Source organism: Coregonus clupeaformis, chromosome 6 (assembly GCF_020615455.1).
Source record: "Coregonus clupeaformis isolate EN_2021a chromosome 6, ASM2061545v1, whole genome shotgun sequence".
Taxonomy (NCBI): Eukaryota; Metazoa; Chordata; class Actinopteri; order Salmoniformes; family Salmonidae; genus Coregonus; species Coregonus clupeaformis.
The window spans coordinates 9,485,898-9,501,498 of NC_059197.1; the positions used below are offsets into that span (position 1 = coordinate 9,485,898).

The following is a 15,601-nucleotide window of genomic DNA, read 5'->3' on the forward strand; positions in this document are numbered from 1 at the left end:
CCCTCCTTTAGAGCACTTTGATGCTCTGGCATCACAGATTCTGCATGGTTTTCTTTGCAGTAGCTAGCAGCAGCTAAATGTGTTGTTTGATGTGGGAGTAGTCCTGGTCACAGTGACAAGGAGACACCATGCTGAGCCCCTCCTGCTCTGTTGCCAATGCAAACACCTACGATCCCAGGTCTATTTACTGCGGTTACAGATGGAGCGATGCAGGGAGGGACGCGCCTGTGGGATCAATGGCAGCAGCCAGGGCTTAATTTAGACCGCCAGCCAAGTCCAGCACATCTACTCTCCATCACTGACCACAAAACACTTTCCACACGCCTCGTCTTACCACCTCCCTGCCAAGGGGGAGAATGTGTCAATGGCAGTCCCAAAATAAATGACAGAACAATCCGCAAGTGTCTCTTCCCTTTTGGTTGGGATAGTGTTGCAGCAAGGCAATGTGACAGAGCAGAGGATCAGGGTGGATCAGACTGTATGGCTGTTGATTTAGTTTATTATCATTAATCATAGTATTATCAGAGCGTATCAGGTCCTGTCTGAACTGTGTCCTACTAAGCCGTCTTTAAACAGGCCTTTAATTCCACTGTAGAGACTGTACTGTACCGACATATAATTCTGTGGAAAGATGCCATGCTGTCTAGAGACATGCCCACCTAAACCATTGAAGCTCCCTTGCTGACCCCCATACCCAAGGCCAGTTTCCTCTCACTCTAACCCACCTGGAAGTCTCTCTTTCTGGGAAAGCCACTCAGCTGAAGGGGCCTCCTGGTGTGGAGGGTTCTGGGAGAGAGCAGTACACTCTTAGAAAAGAAAGGTGCTATATAGAACCTAAAAGGGTTCTTCAGCTGTCCCCATAGGAGAACCATTTGAAGAACCCTTTTTGGTTCCAGGTAGAACCTTTTTGGGTTCCATGTAGAACCCTTTCAACAGAGGGTTCTACCTGGAAACAAAAAGGGTGCTCCAATGGGGACAGCCAAATAACCATTTTTTCGAGTGTACTAACGTCTCTTGTGGGGCAGGTCTCTCTCAGCCCCTGCCAATGCTTCTGGTGCAACACTTCTATTTCTGCTGTAGCGCTCTCTCTCACTGGGACGCTACAATGGGTTAGCTGTCACGTCCAACATTCTTCCTAAATGATTTAATTAGAACCTGGCTCTCGTGCCATGTTTTAATGTTCTTTATTTATTAGTGGGATTCAAGGTTCTCTATAGGCACCATTGACAAGCCATAGAGAAACAAACTGCATTGTTATCTAGTAGTTATACCTCACCAGTCTTCATTATTTATGTGGTTACATACTACAATGTTATGTGAAAAGATGCCTGTGTGTGAAGTGTTTGACACTCCAGTGGTAGGTGTGACAGACCTGTGCTTGCTTAACAGCTTTGCTTCCACAAGTCTGCTACAAACGAACTCTGGTATATACAGCAGGCAGCCTCAGTCAAGTTTGTGGCCCTAGTGCACCCTGAACCCTCCGGCTCATCTGAGCACCTCTCTGAGTAGCGGGCAGTGGTACCGCCCACCCATTCGGACCAGACAGCTCCATTGAAATGAGGTTGCAGGTGCTTGTTGTTTTTGGGTGACAGTGAGTGTACATTCTTAGCCTCCATTGCAGAAGGCTCTGGAACCATATTAAACCATCTCAGCGGAATGCTTGTGACTCATCTGACATTTCCGTCTCAATCGAGTCTCTCTCCCTCTCTCTGCAGCCTCCAGCACTCATACACGCTTTCCTCTCTGTGACTCTCTGTCTCTCTCCCAAATGGCACCCTATTCCTGATATAGTGCACTACATAAGGAATAGGGTGCCATATGGGACGCATAAAGCTTTTCACCCCCCTGTTTCTTTGCCCTTCTGCCAATCCAATCTAGCCAGGCAGCCAGCTCTAAATCGCCAGTGTTGTGTTGTGTTGTGGCTGCACAGCCAGGTAGACTGCTGTTTGTTTCACAGTTGATTGAGTTTGGTGATTATCATCATGGAACGTAATTAGGAGTGACTCAGAGCGGGGACCGTGCTTGGGTTTATGGCTAGGATAATACCACCCGCAAGATTTCTTTAAATAACATTGACTTTGGTTGCATCCCAAATGGCACCCTATTCCCTCATTAGTGCACTAGTTTTTGACCAGAGCCCTGTGGGCCCTGGTCAAAAGTAGTGCACTACATTAGGTAGCGGGTAACATTTGGGACGCACACAACCATAGACATCCCAGTTCTATGAATGCTGTTGGACAGCTACCAAGCCCCTGTGAAGGTCTGGCTGCTCACATTAGGGGATTGAACAAAAGGCTCAGAGATAGAACACAGGATGGAAAATTCCATGCACTACAGTGTACCGTTCTTCACATTACATTTGAATTATGTGATTCAGGAAATGTAACAACAAACACACAAGAACTGCAAGTAGGTACATTTATTTCATAAAGACTGGACTATATAGGCCTGTTGCTATAGGCCAATGTGTTTAAGAATACACTTGTTGTCCCTATCCTGTGAGTAATCTGTTTGATTTCCTTGTAGAGCAGAGCAGACGGCGGCATCCCAAGCTGTGAGCTGTGCTGAGGCAGTCTGCTGGCTGGGTGAGATGACCGTACATGACCCATGGCAACCATGTCACAGCTCTGAGACTTGGCAGAACAGCTGCCCCTGTAGGGCTTTCCATAAAGCCATTGTGATATACACTGTCTTCACCACATCCATACACAGACATTATCAGGGCTGCTGCATGCCAAAGTCTGCATCCCATGTGGGACCGTCATTCCTGTAAAGTGCACTACTTTTGATTAGAGCCTTATTGGTGAAGTAGTGCACTATGTAGGGAATAGGGTGCCATTTGGGACACATACATAGACATCCCAGATCTGATTCCTGCTAAAGGTATCAGGTTTTCCTCAGACCTTTTCCCTCTTTGTTTTCTTTTACTCCTTCAAACTCCGACCATGAGGGCAACTGGCTGTTCTGACAAACAACAAACACTGGCATTGTGTCTTGGTTCGGAAAGTTTCAAGTTCAAGTATGCTTCCTTTCAGTTCTATTAGTAGACATCGGTCAACTATGACAGCCATGCTCTTTGTGACCCCGCATGAAAGAGCATGGCAGAACATTTTATTGCTTTCGGTTGCCCTTAACGCATGGCCCTACTTTGACCCGTGGCTGTGAAATTTTTTAAGAGATGCAGTGCGCCTCCCGAGTGGCGCAGTGGTCTAAGGCACTGCATCGCAATGCTAGCTGTACCACTAGAGATCCTGGTTCGAATCCAGGCTCTGTCGTAGCCGGCCGCGACCGGGAGACCCATGGGGCGGCGCACAATTGGCCCAGCGTCGTCCAGGGTAGGGGAGGGAATGGCCGGCAGGGATGTAGCTCAGTTGGTAGAGCATGGCGTTTGCAACGCCAGGGTTGTGGGTTTGATTCCCACAGGGGGCCAGTATGAAAATAAATAAAATAATCATGTGTATGCACTCACTAACTGTAAGTTGCTCTGGATAAGAGCGTCTGCTAAATGACTAAAATGTAAATGTAAAATGTAGTTCATGTCTATGTTTTCAAAGAGACCTGCCTTTTGGTGAGATGTCCCCTGTGACCAGCTATGTGAGGCAATGTAGGTGAAGTTCTGTAGACTACCTAGTAGCAGGTCAGATTTCACCATCATTTCATTTCATTTCATGTGGTCCTCTGTAGCTCAGCTGGTAGAGCACGGCGCTTGTAACGCCAAGGTAGTGGGTTCGATCCCGGGGACCACCCATACACAAAAATGTATGCACGCATGACTGTAAGTCGCTTTGGATAAAAGCGTCTGCTAAATGGCATATTATTATTATTATTATGTATGGTGTACATATTGTACCCAACCCATTGCAGGTTACACTGCACTAGATTATCTCTGCCTGCATTTACATTTTTACATTTGAGTTATTTAGCAGACGCTCTTATCCAGAGCGACTTACAGTTAGTGAGTGCATACATTTTCATACTGGCCCCCCGTGGGAAACGAACCCACAATCACCACTGGAACTAGCCTGCCATCTTGTTTTTCCCAATAAAGCTGACCAGACTGATTGAGGACATTTGCCCCCCATGAAGAAATATCTGATGGAAAAATTGACGTTTTTTGCAATAGACAAGAATAACATTTCAGCATTATGACAATAACCAAAGCATGTATTTCAGTAGTCCAAGCTCAACGTTTCCTTACTGTAGCCTAATTCACAATCATGTCTCGGAGTCCGAGATCAGTTTGGGAGTGTAAACATCTCTTTCTAGCTGTCTGAGAGCTACTTCTACTGCGTTGTTCAGAGGGGAGGCGCTTCAATCTACCGTTTAGGATTTTTCTTCAGGACGGAATGTTTTCCTGCGCGACACCGTTGATGCGCGAGCGTTGGAGAGCTGGATGAAAACATTTCATTCGCATGGAGTTCTCTCTCTGCTGACTTTGACATTTTAGTGATATTGTTACATACTTATTCATTCATATTATATTTTATTTCCCACAAGACTACGACTGTTTGAATTCTCTGCTTTACCTAATGTTCAGAGTTTTAATCATCTGCAACCGCATGCCTGGAGTGGTGCGTTAGCAACGCGCTTGGAAAATCATCGCCTCAGGCAAAGTAAAGTGGTTTGGTAAGTTGGTTTTATCCTCTATGGTAGCCTACTGATCAAATATCTAGATATTGTTTTATTCTTGTGAAGATAATATTTTGTGTAAAACTCACATATTATGCATGTCTTTCTGAATGATTTTCTACAATATCTTATAGTAGGCAGAGAAGGTAGGATATACTGCTTATCACTCACTCACCCCCATCGTGCCAGCTGGCCATAGGGCAGCAACAAAGGCTCTCCGTGTTAGTAAATGCATTATAAATACAGTGATACCTATCATTTTATTTATACTGTGTATTCTGCCACAACAACCAACGGATATGTTCAGTCTTTGTGTCTGTTTCGACTAGAGAGAGAGGGATCAAATGATATACATTGAACAAATCAAACAGCATAGGCAAAAAATATAGATTTCAAATTCTCAAACAATTATGGTCACTCCTCCATAATGTTCTGTCATTAAATGGGCTGGTGCTGCAGGTGGCTGGGGTCCACTTCTCTAGCTGGGAGAGAGAGGGACTTTAAAACCCCAGGACTGGACTCCCTGTGTAGACAGTTACATGGCAGCTTCCACAGACAGGTGAGAAATTGGTCTTGTGAATGAGCAGCACCCAGTCGCTGGTGTCACAGGGAGGTGGTACTCTGCTTAGACAGGTGCCAAGACAGCCTAACCCTGGCCTCATGTGTGAGGTGTCATCCCTTATAACTGGAAAACATACATAACCCACCAGACCAGATTCTCATCTAGCACTTCAAGTTAGGCTGAAGAGGTTCACTAATCTATGGCTGACCCTGTAAAACAACACATTTCTATGCACCTATCTGGTGTATGTGACAATATATTATCTTTAAAAGAAAAATTGGAATCAGCTAAACGTATAGGTGCAGAGCCCTTTATTGTATATAGAAGGCTCTAGGTAGGTGTACAGTTACTCACAGGTCCCATTTAGTGATAGTGTTCTAGAATAAAGAGTCATTCTGTGGGAACACTGTCTAAGAGGGTGAATTAATATGGATTGCATTGTGGGAGAACAGCACACTGCTGCTTACATCCCTCTCTGCTCCAGTCAGACAACCACTTGTTGATTCAGGAATATTCAGTGTTTTCAAACACGTCTTGTCCGGTGTGTGTGATTGTCAATGAGCTGCTAAGCCAGCTGCACATGCCCAGTTCAGATCTGGTTTCGAATGTCCACATTTGGTGTGGGAGAAGAGCCAATTAATGAGGCTCCGGTTTCTCTGCAACGTCGCTCACATTCCCCATTCGTGCTATCGGAGGTGGAACCAGACCGGCGCGGAATCTCCCCATGCAGAGAGAGAGAGTCGAGATGTGCATCAGAGAATCTGTGATGGGCCCTGTGTTGACAGGCCCTGAAACGCACACTGAGTGATGGGCTGTGTGTTTGCAATGCAGATGTAGGAGAATGCATTTCTGCCGTGCTGAGTAGAGCCAATCACCAGCCACATGGAAGGCCTCAAGTGTGGTGAGAACGGGCCCTGATGTGCCTTGAAGGCGGATGGACAGATGGATATTAGTGTTAACACTGTGGAAGGTGCTAACCACTTTTATAAGGGTCCTGTAAATGTGTCTCAAGCTGCTCCCTCCATCTCAGCTTCATTTTCCGCTGACATATTTATTCTGGAGAATTAAACGGCAGAGCAAATTCGATTGACAGAGAGACATCTCTTTACCAACAGACAGTAGGTTCATCTCGGTGATAGCCCATGCATAACCTCCTTCCCTCCTCTGCTCCTCTTCTCCACTTCCTGCCTCCTCTGCCCAGGCCAAGCCGGATATAAATAGCCATGTGGATGGAGGGAGAAAATGTCAGCAAAGCCAGTGTCATGGCACATCAGCACTTTGGAAGAGCCAGGCAGGGGTTTTGTGCTTTGCTCCTGTTTTTTCATTCCCTCCATTGCCCTGCTGTTTTGGCCAGCAGGCACTGCCTCACTGGTCACAGGAGCTCTGTTTATACCTATTTCTAACATGCAGCCTTTGTCCTGATTTTCAAGTGTAGATGATTAAAAGATGCATTTCAATCTGATTGTGATGAGATCTTATAAGTGTAAACAGACATGATCATGACGAAGGACGCATGTTAACGGAAGGTATAAACAGGGCTTAGGTCACTGCAGCAAGACAGTTTGCCTTTATCCTGGCTATGGACTAAACTCACCCTTAAAAAAGATGCTCAAGATTAATCTCAGGCCAGTTGGTGTGTGTGGTATATCCCTGGGGAGTCATGTACCCCAAAAATCTGAGGGCGCACAATGTATGTGAGCATTGTCCAGGTTCCCACCTGGACAAGAGGAACACCTACGTGAGAATGCTATTCATTGACTACAGCTCAGCATTCAACACCATAGTGCCCTCAAAGCTCATCTCTAAGCTAAGGATCCTGGGACTAAACACCTCCCTCTGCAACTGGATCCTGGACTTCCTGACGGGCCGCCCCCAGGTGGTAAGGGTAGGTAACAACACATCTGCCACACTGATCCTCAACACGGGGGCCCCTCAGGGGTGCGTGCTCAGTCCCCTCCTGTACTCCCTGTTCACCCATGACTGCATGGCCAGGCACGACTCCAACACCATCATTAAGTTTGCAGACGACACAACAGTGGTAGGCCTGATCACCGACAACGATGAGACAGCCTATAGGGAGGAGGTCAGAGACCTGGCCGTGTGGTGCCAGGATAACAACCTCTCCCTCAATGTGACCAAGACAAAGGAGATGATTGTGGACTACAGGAAAAAAAAGAGGACTGAGCATGCCCCCATTCTCATCGACGGGGCTGTAGTGGAACAGGTTGAGAGCTTCAAGTTCCTTGGTGTCCACATCACCAACGAACTATCATGGTCCAAACACACCAAGACAGTCGTGAAGAGGGCACGACAAAGCCTATTCCCCCTCAGGAGACAGAAAAGATTCGGCATGGGTCCTCAGATCCTCAAAAAATTCTACAGCTGCACCATCGAGAGCATCCTGACTGGTTGCATCACCGCCTGGTATGGCAACTGCTTGGCCTCCGACCGCAAGGCACTACAGAGGGTAGTGCGTACGGCCCAGTACATCACTGGGGCCAAGCTTCCTGCCATCCAGGACCTCTATACCAGGCGGTGTCAGAGGAAGGCCCTCAAAATTGTCAAAGACTCCAGCCACCCTAGTCATAGACTGTTCTCTCTGCTACCGCACGGCAAGTGGTACCGGAGTGCCAAGTCTAGGTCCAAAAGACTTCTCAACAGCTTCTACCTCCAAGCCATAAGACTCCTGAACAGCTAATCATGGCCACCCAGACTATTTGCACTGCCCCCCCACCCCATCTTTTTACGCTGCTGCTACTCTGTTAATAATTTTTGCATAGTCACTTTAACTCTACCCACATGTACATATTACTTCAACTACCTCAACTAGCCGGTGCCCCCGCACATTGACTCTGCACCGGTACCCCCCTGTATATATAGCCTCCCTACTGTTATTTTATTTTACTTCTGCTCTTTTTTTCTCAACACTTTTTTGTTGTTTTATTTTACTTTTTTATTAAAAATAAATGCACTGTTGGTTAAGGGCTGTAAGTAAGCATTTCACTGTAATGTCTGCACCTGTTGTATTCGGCGCATGTGGCCAATAAAATTTGATTTGATTTGATTTGGCTAGGGGGTGGTTGGATAATTTAGCATTTTCAAACACCTGAAACAGCTTTTTCCTTCAATCTAGAGCCATAATCATTATGCCTAATTCTATGTAATGCCTCATTCTTTTTCTGCACATCTAAGCATACCTCTTGAGCGGTCTGTATCCTCCGGACTGGTGGTTCTTTTTTTAAAGAAACGAAATATGCTTCTCTGCTAAAATCTGGTAAAAGATTGAAAGGAATGTGAGTCTTATTCAGTACATTTAGTAATTGCTTCAAAAGTCTACCAACCTTACCAGCAGGCATGCCAGCTAAGATAGCTAGACAAGCTAGCTACTCTAACATGATTGATAGCCTGAAAGGTTGGGAGATTGGGAACCTATCTGGGCTAGCTAAAGCCAACTTCATAAAATTGCTCGGTGGATAGTAGTATTACAGATAATTTTATTTTTATAAAGATCAAATAAATAAAAAGAACAGGACAAATCTGTGCCCTCTATGGGCATGACGCCCCTGGTATATCCTGTCCCCTTTCTCCCATTAAATGTAATTTTGAATCAGTCACTATCTGTCTATACACAGTCAAAGACTGCTCCTAGTATTGCTGTCACTGCAGGTATTTTTGGTTGATCACCAACGCAACTGTGAGAAAGATTGTGGTCAGCTGTACCTAAGTGTTCCATGGCAACCACTGCATGTGTGAACAGGCAAGGTGTAGACCAGAGTGAATGGTAGCTCGGGAACAAGTGATTCCGTGGCCGGGCTGAGAGGATAGATTTGTTTGCAGTTAGCATCGGAGGGGAATAGGATAGCAGGATGTGTATCAGTCCTGGGGAGGGAGGGAAGGCAGGGGGATAAGGGAGACAGACAACTTGCTCCAACTGGGCCAGATAGGTTCATTGATGGGAATGCAGCCTCAGCCCCCAGGGAGAATTGCATTCCTGTACTGTGCACTAAAGCAGAAGGATATTCCTGTTACTGCCATTAAAACTAAGCTCTCTGGTAGACAGCAGGCGCTATCTGTCCTGGTTAGTGGAATTATGATACGTGTGTGTGTCATACAGAGAGAGCGTCAGGGAACAACCACATTGAGGTGGAGGGTGACATGGGCTGCGCAGGTGTTTTCAGCACAGACGGCAGATTTAATTCCTATTTAATGTGTTTGATTTGATCCGTGTGGCTTGTTAACCAGACCGTGGCAGAGAGGGAGAGAGACAGCTCCCCCGGCTAGTGTGCAAGGTGTGGATGGGATGACACACGACGGGTGCAACAGTGTGTGAGGTAGCTCTGTGCTCCCCCCAGATAACTAACTTCAAAATAAATGCAGATGTGATCTGTATGCAGGAGCTATGGATGAGCTGGTGGTGTGGATCTGCCTCCAGAGGACTAATGTCCATATGGTAAAGGGAGGCAGGGGGAGAGAGAGACACAGAGGGAGATCTAGAGAGTCAGAGAGAAACAGAGGGGGACAGGGTGAGTCAGAGAAAGACAGAGAGAGGCAGAGAGAAACAAAGGGAGGAAGAGGGAGGCCAACGGAGACAGAGGTAGACAGAGGTAGACAGAGGTAGACAGAGGTAGACAGAGGTAGACAGAGGTAGACAGAGGTAGACAGAGGACAGAGGGTAGACAGGGGAGACAGAGAGAGGGAGACAGGGGAGACAGAGAGAGGGAGACAGGGGAGACAGAGAGAGGGAGACAGGGGAGACAGAGAGAGGGAGACAGAGAGAGGGAGACAGGGGAGACAGAGAGAGGGAGACAGGTAGACAGACAGAGCGAGGGAGACAGGTAGACAGAGCGAGGGAGACAGGTAGACAGGTAGACAGAGAGAGACAAGGGAGACAGAGAGAGACAAGGGAGACAGAGGGTGACTGACAGAGGGTGACTGACAGGGGGTGACAGGCAGAGGGAGACAGGCAGAGGGAGACAGGCAGAGGGAGACAGGCAGAGGGAGAAAGGCAGAGGGAGAAAGGCAGAGGCAGACAGACAGAGGCAGACAGACAGAGGCAGACAGGGAGACTAGGAAGACATAGGGAGACAGGGAGAGATAGAGGGAGCCTGTGGGAGACAGAGAGAGATAGAGGGAGAGAGTAAGACAGAGGGAGACAGGAAGACAAAGGGAGAAAGAGAGAGGGAGACAAGGGGAGTCAGGCAGAGGGAGACAAGGGGAGACAGAGAGAGGGACTCAGGCAGAGGGAGACAGACAGGGAGACAGACAGAGGGGGACAGGCAGAGGGAGACAGACAGAGGGAGATAGACAGACAGAGGCAGACAGGAAGACATAGGGAGACAGGGAGAGATAGAGGGAGCCTGTGGGAGACAGAGAGAGATAGACAGAGGGAGACAAAGGGAGAAGAGAGAGGGAGACGGGAGTCAGGCAGAGGGAGTCAGGCAGAGGGAGACAAGGGGAGACAGACAGAGGGAGACAAGGGGAGATAGACAGGAAGGCAGAGGGAGACAAGGTGAGACAGAGGGAGACAGAGGGAAACAGACAGAGGGAGACAGAGGGAAACAGACAGAGGTAGACAGAGGGAGACAGGTAGACAGAGGGAGACAGGTAGACAGAGGGAGACAGGTAGACAGAGGGAGCCAGGGAGACAGAGGGAGACAGGTAGACAGAGGGAGACAGGTAGACAGAGGGAGACAGGTAGACAGAGGGAGACAGGTAGACAGAGGGAGACAGGTAGACAGAGGGAGCCAGGGAGACAGGGAGACAGGGAGGCGGAGACAGGGTGACTGACAGAGGGAGACAGGCGGAGGGAGACAGGGGAGACAGACAGGGAGACAGACAGAGGGAGATAGAGAGAGGCAGACAGGGAGAGAGGCAGACAGGGAGAGAGGGAGACAGAGAGAGGGAGGCAGAGAGAGACAAGGGAGACAGAGGGTGACTGACAGAGGGTGACTGACAGAGGGTGACTGACAGAGGGTGACTGACAGAGGGTGACTGACAGAGGGTGACAGGCAGAGGGTGACAGGCAGAGGGTGACAGGCAGAGGGAGACAGGCAGAGGGAGACAGGCAGAGGGAGACAGGGAGACAGACAGGAAGACATAGGGAGACAGATGGAGACAGGGGGAGATAGAGGGAGCCTGTGTGAGACAGAGAGAGATAGACAGAGGGAGACAGGAAGACAATGGGAGAAAGAGAGAGGGAGACGGACAGGAAGACATAGGGAGACAGGGAGAGATAGACAGAGGCAGACAGAGGGAGACAGGGGAGTCAGACTCAGCATGCTGTGGGTCCAAGGAGGGAGCTTAGGTGGGGTGCGGTGGGACAGAATGAGTGCCACATTCCTCAGATTGGCTCCGTAAGACAGTAGCTTCAGTAACTGTTGTTACTGTGCAGGGGAACAGTGTTGTCTCTCTCTGGAGCTCCAGTGCAGTGAAGGGAGGGAGTCACATTGAGCAGGTTGGCACATTTCAGACAACCATTCTGGTTCCACTTACTGGAAGCCACTGTGTGACCTGTTACAGGAAAAAGTCCCTAGCCCAGTGTAATATACTTTTTTTTGTGTTGTTCAGTTTGTTCTTGTTAGCCTCTCCTATGCTGTGATGGGGCATCGGTCTCTCTGGCTCCCCTCCATAGATGCCTTAGAGGCATTTTACAGCCACTGAGCCACCACCATACCTTCCCTGAGGGGGTAAATAGACCCTGCCTGGTACTGGTACTGGCACTGCGGGCCACACACCCGTCTCTCTCTGCTGGCAGAGCGAGGGATGACTTGGCGCAACATTTGCCAGACACAGAACTGTTCTGTCACAGCGCAATGTCATCCAAAAAGACCCTAATACCTCATTTGATTAGTCATTGCAAATAGCTTTAATGGCACCCTGCTGATGTATTTGTGTGGGTAACTGCCAAAATAATGGAAACACAAGTAAATGAGGGATACAAAGTATATTGAAAGCAGGTTCTTTCACACAGGTGTGGTTCCTGAGTTAATTAGGCAATTAACATCCAATCATGCTTAGGGTCATGTATGAAAAATGCTGGGCAGGCCATTATTTTGGCTACCATGGCTATGCCCCCATAGGATGACAATGCCCCAATCCACAGGGCATGAGTGGTCACTGAATGGTTTGATGAGCATGAAAACGATGTAAACCATATGTCATGGCCGTCTGTCACCAGATCTCAACCCAATTGAACACGTATGGGAGATTCTGGAGTGGCGCCTGAGACAAAGTTTTTCCACCACCAACAAAACACCAAATGATAGAATGTATTGCGGAAGAATGGTGTCGCATCCCTCCAATAGAGTTCCAGACACTTGTAGAATCAATGCCAAGGTGCATTGAAGCTGTTCTGGCTCGTGGTGGCCCAACGCCCTATTAAGACACTATATGTTGGTGTATCCTTTAGTTTGACAGTTACCTGTATGTTTGCCAGTCTGAATGAAAACATTAGATTTTTTTTTATAAATGGAAAAAACTGTTGCCCAATTTGGTCTGAAATTGAGATGTGTACCTTTGTTGTTTCAGGTGAATCTCCTGCTGTCTGGTTCTGCTGTTCCAACATGAGCTCAGGCTACTGAAGACCTTCCTGTTATTCCTCCTCCTGCTCTCTGTACCACTCTCCTGTCACTCCTACTCTATTCTCCAATGGGTTCTCGCAGTCAAGGTGGCTTTTTCCACCTTCACCACCACCACCACAGCTCGGTGGTGCCCACGGCCGTGCCCAGGCTTCTGACAGAGAATGGCAGTCTGCTAGGGGGCATCGCCCAGATCACCCCCAACCTCTTCCTGAGCCGGGGCAACGTTGCGTCCAACCGCAGCCTGCTGCTGTCCAAGGGCATCACCTGCGTGGTCAACGCCACTATCGAGCTGCCCAACTTCAACTGGCCCCACGTGGAGTATGTGAAGGTGCCCCTTGCGGACATGCCCCACTCCCCCCTCTCCCTGTACTTCGACAGCATAGCTGATAAGATCCACAGTGTGGGGAGAAAGCGGGGTGCCGTGCTGGTGCACTGTGCTGCAGGGGTGAGCCGCTCAGCCTCCCTGTGCCTGGCCTACCTGATGAAGTACCACCGCGTGTCTCTGGCCGAGGCCCATGCTTGGGTCAAGGCCCGGCGGCCAGTCATCCGGCCTAACGGGGGCTTCTGGCGTCAGCTCATCGACTACGAGAGGAAGCTGTTTGGCAGGAACTCTGTGAAAATGGTGCAGACACCCTACGGGGTGATACCTGACGTCTACGAGCGGGAGCGCAGGAATCTGGCACCCTACTGGGGCCTGTAGAGGAGGGCTGGGGCCTCGCCAAGGGGGGAGGGAAGGAGACGGAGAGGAGCGTGAGCAGGGCGGATGACCGACTCTGTTGCATTCCAGTCCTTCTCCCCTCCAGTCCTCCAGGGCTGCCGGTTCATGCATGTTCCCCCAGCCAGTGATGCAGAGTGAGATGAAGCGTGTGACTGTCTGTCTATGTGAAGCTTAATTAATGAATGCATTGAGATGGAGGGAGTCTTAGTAATCAGTCACTACAATGCAAACTGGTTACTGGTGGGTGATGCTACACTACACTGCATCAACCCCCGTCTGTCTGTCTCTGAGAGGGAGCAAGGCCACCTCAAGTCTGGAATCCTCAGGACCAAAGGAGAAACAGAACCACGACCAAGCCAGACCACAGATCAGCTGAAATGGCCAGACCCAGACTGTCACTTTGGAGTCTAGCTTGACTCCCCAGACTCCAAAGAACAGGAGCATTCTGGGAAGGTGTAGGCGGTGCTTTAGACTCAGCAATTGACAGGCAGCGGTGTGACTCACTGAAGTCCAGTCCCGACGTAACGTCATGTGATGCTATTGTGCCAGTTTTGCTGTTGTCTTTAATGTGAGAACTAGCAGCAGTCCTGCTCTGTTTAAAACTGTACAGAATTTTTTTTCCACAAATGTAATTATGCTCTTGGGAGATAATTGAAATCAAGAAAAGAAAAGATATGGTGCACAATTCATATTTAAAGCTGTTAGTGTATAAACATTTGTAATCAAGACATCTAAGGCTTAGTGTATAAAGTCCCTATTTACTATGGGGATGATCATGCAGAATATACTGTACTGGTACTAATATTGTACAATATTATGCTGTTCTAGAATGTCACCACCCTCTGTTTAGAGGAAGACAGTACTGTGTTAGGGGCTTGGGAGAAACACACTTTCTATTTACCTCTTTTTGCCTCGTATTGGTGTTTAAGTGAAAAGAGGTCCTAGAAAGAATACAACCAGACAGTCCTTAGCTTAACTGGTGTACTCTCATTGATAAACCTTCCTCTTTTTTGTGGTTTGGAAAAAGTGTATACTCTATACACGAAAAGCTTTTAAATAAAATGCAAATATTACTGTAGAAATGAACAATGCCCTTGTCACAGGCATAAGCAGAAAGCCAAGCTTCCATGAATTTAGGGCTCTATTCAATCTATCGCTGAAGCATTACAGGTTGTGCGATAGAAATGTAAAGGTAATTTCCAGTTATGCAGCCTTTACATTTTAATCACGCTGTAATGCTGAACCTCTGCGATACGGATTGAATAGAGCCCTTAGGGTATGAAACTAAGGCAATGAATGATAAACAAGCTAATGTAATGGGTTAGCTCATGCAACTGTTTGTGTTGAAAATGTATGACAAAATAAAATAAATTACTGATATACATTATTGTCAATTTATACTTTGTCCTTTAAATATGGAATAGTACTGAAGCAGAGAACAAAACAGATCCAGATCTAGCGTGTATATATAAAAAATATATATACACTGAGTATACCAAACATTAGGAACACCTTTTCCTTATATAGTGCACTTTGTTTGACCAGAGCCCTATGGTGTCTGGTCGCAAGTAGTGCTCTATAAAGGGAATAGGGTGTCATTTGATTTGGGACGCAGACTATTGATGTTACTCACAACCATTTGCCCCAGAGAAGTCTTCAGATATCACAACAACATATCATTCATTTTCATTTGGCATGGCCACAGAGAACCAGACAGACAGTGATGGGGACTATGCCTTGTGGCCCATTCTACTGAGGGATCTCCAGAATGGCTTACACAATAAACACCATTAACCACACAGACACACTGGCTCCATCAGATGACAGGCCAGGCATGATGAAGATGCAGGAGTGATGGACCCAAATGATACGTTTCTGTACCAGCTTGCTTCCCCCAATGGATTGACGCTCTGTGTATGTGTGTGTGTATGTCTCTCTCTCGCTGATTCTCAGGGAATAGTTAGCCATCCTAGAGTAAACACATCTTTCAGCAGCAGCAGCAGAATATGACCATTAATCAGGAAACCAGTAAGCAGAGCAATCTACATCACCCTGAACATCGGAGGCAGTAGACTGGGCAACAGTGCCGTGGTGCATGCCATTCAGAACAAA

At 47.7% G+C, this 15,601-nt stretch overlaps 1 protein-coding gene across 1 annotated transcript; it reads left to right on the top strand.

Annotated features, from left to right (window-relative positions):
* The first annotated feature begins 4,285 nt into the window (after positions 1-4,285).
* LOC121567049 (dual specificity protein phosphatase 14) lies at positions 4,286-14,871 on the top strand. Its single transcript, XM_041876991.2, has 2 exons — positions 4,286-4,626; positions 12,719-14,871. Exon 2 carries the CDS (start codon positions 12,839-12,841, stop codon positions 13,469-13,471), a length of 633 nt encoding a protein of 210 aa, XP_041732925.1. The 5' UTR covers positions 4,286-4,626; positions 12,719-12,838; the 3' UTR covers positions 13,472-14,871.
* Positions 14,872-15,601: the final 730 nt, after the last annotated feature.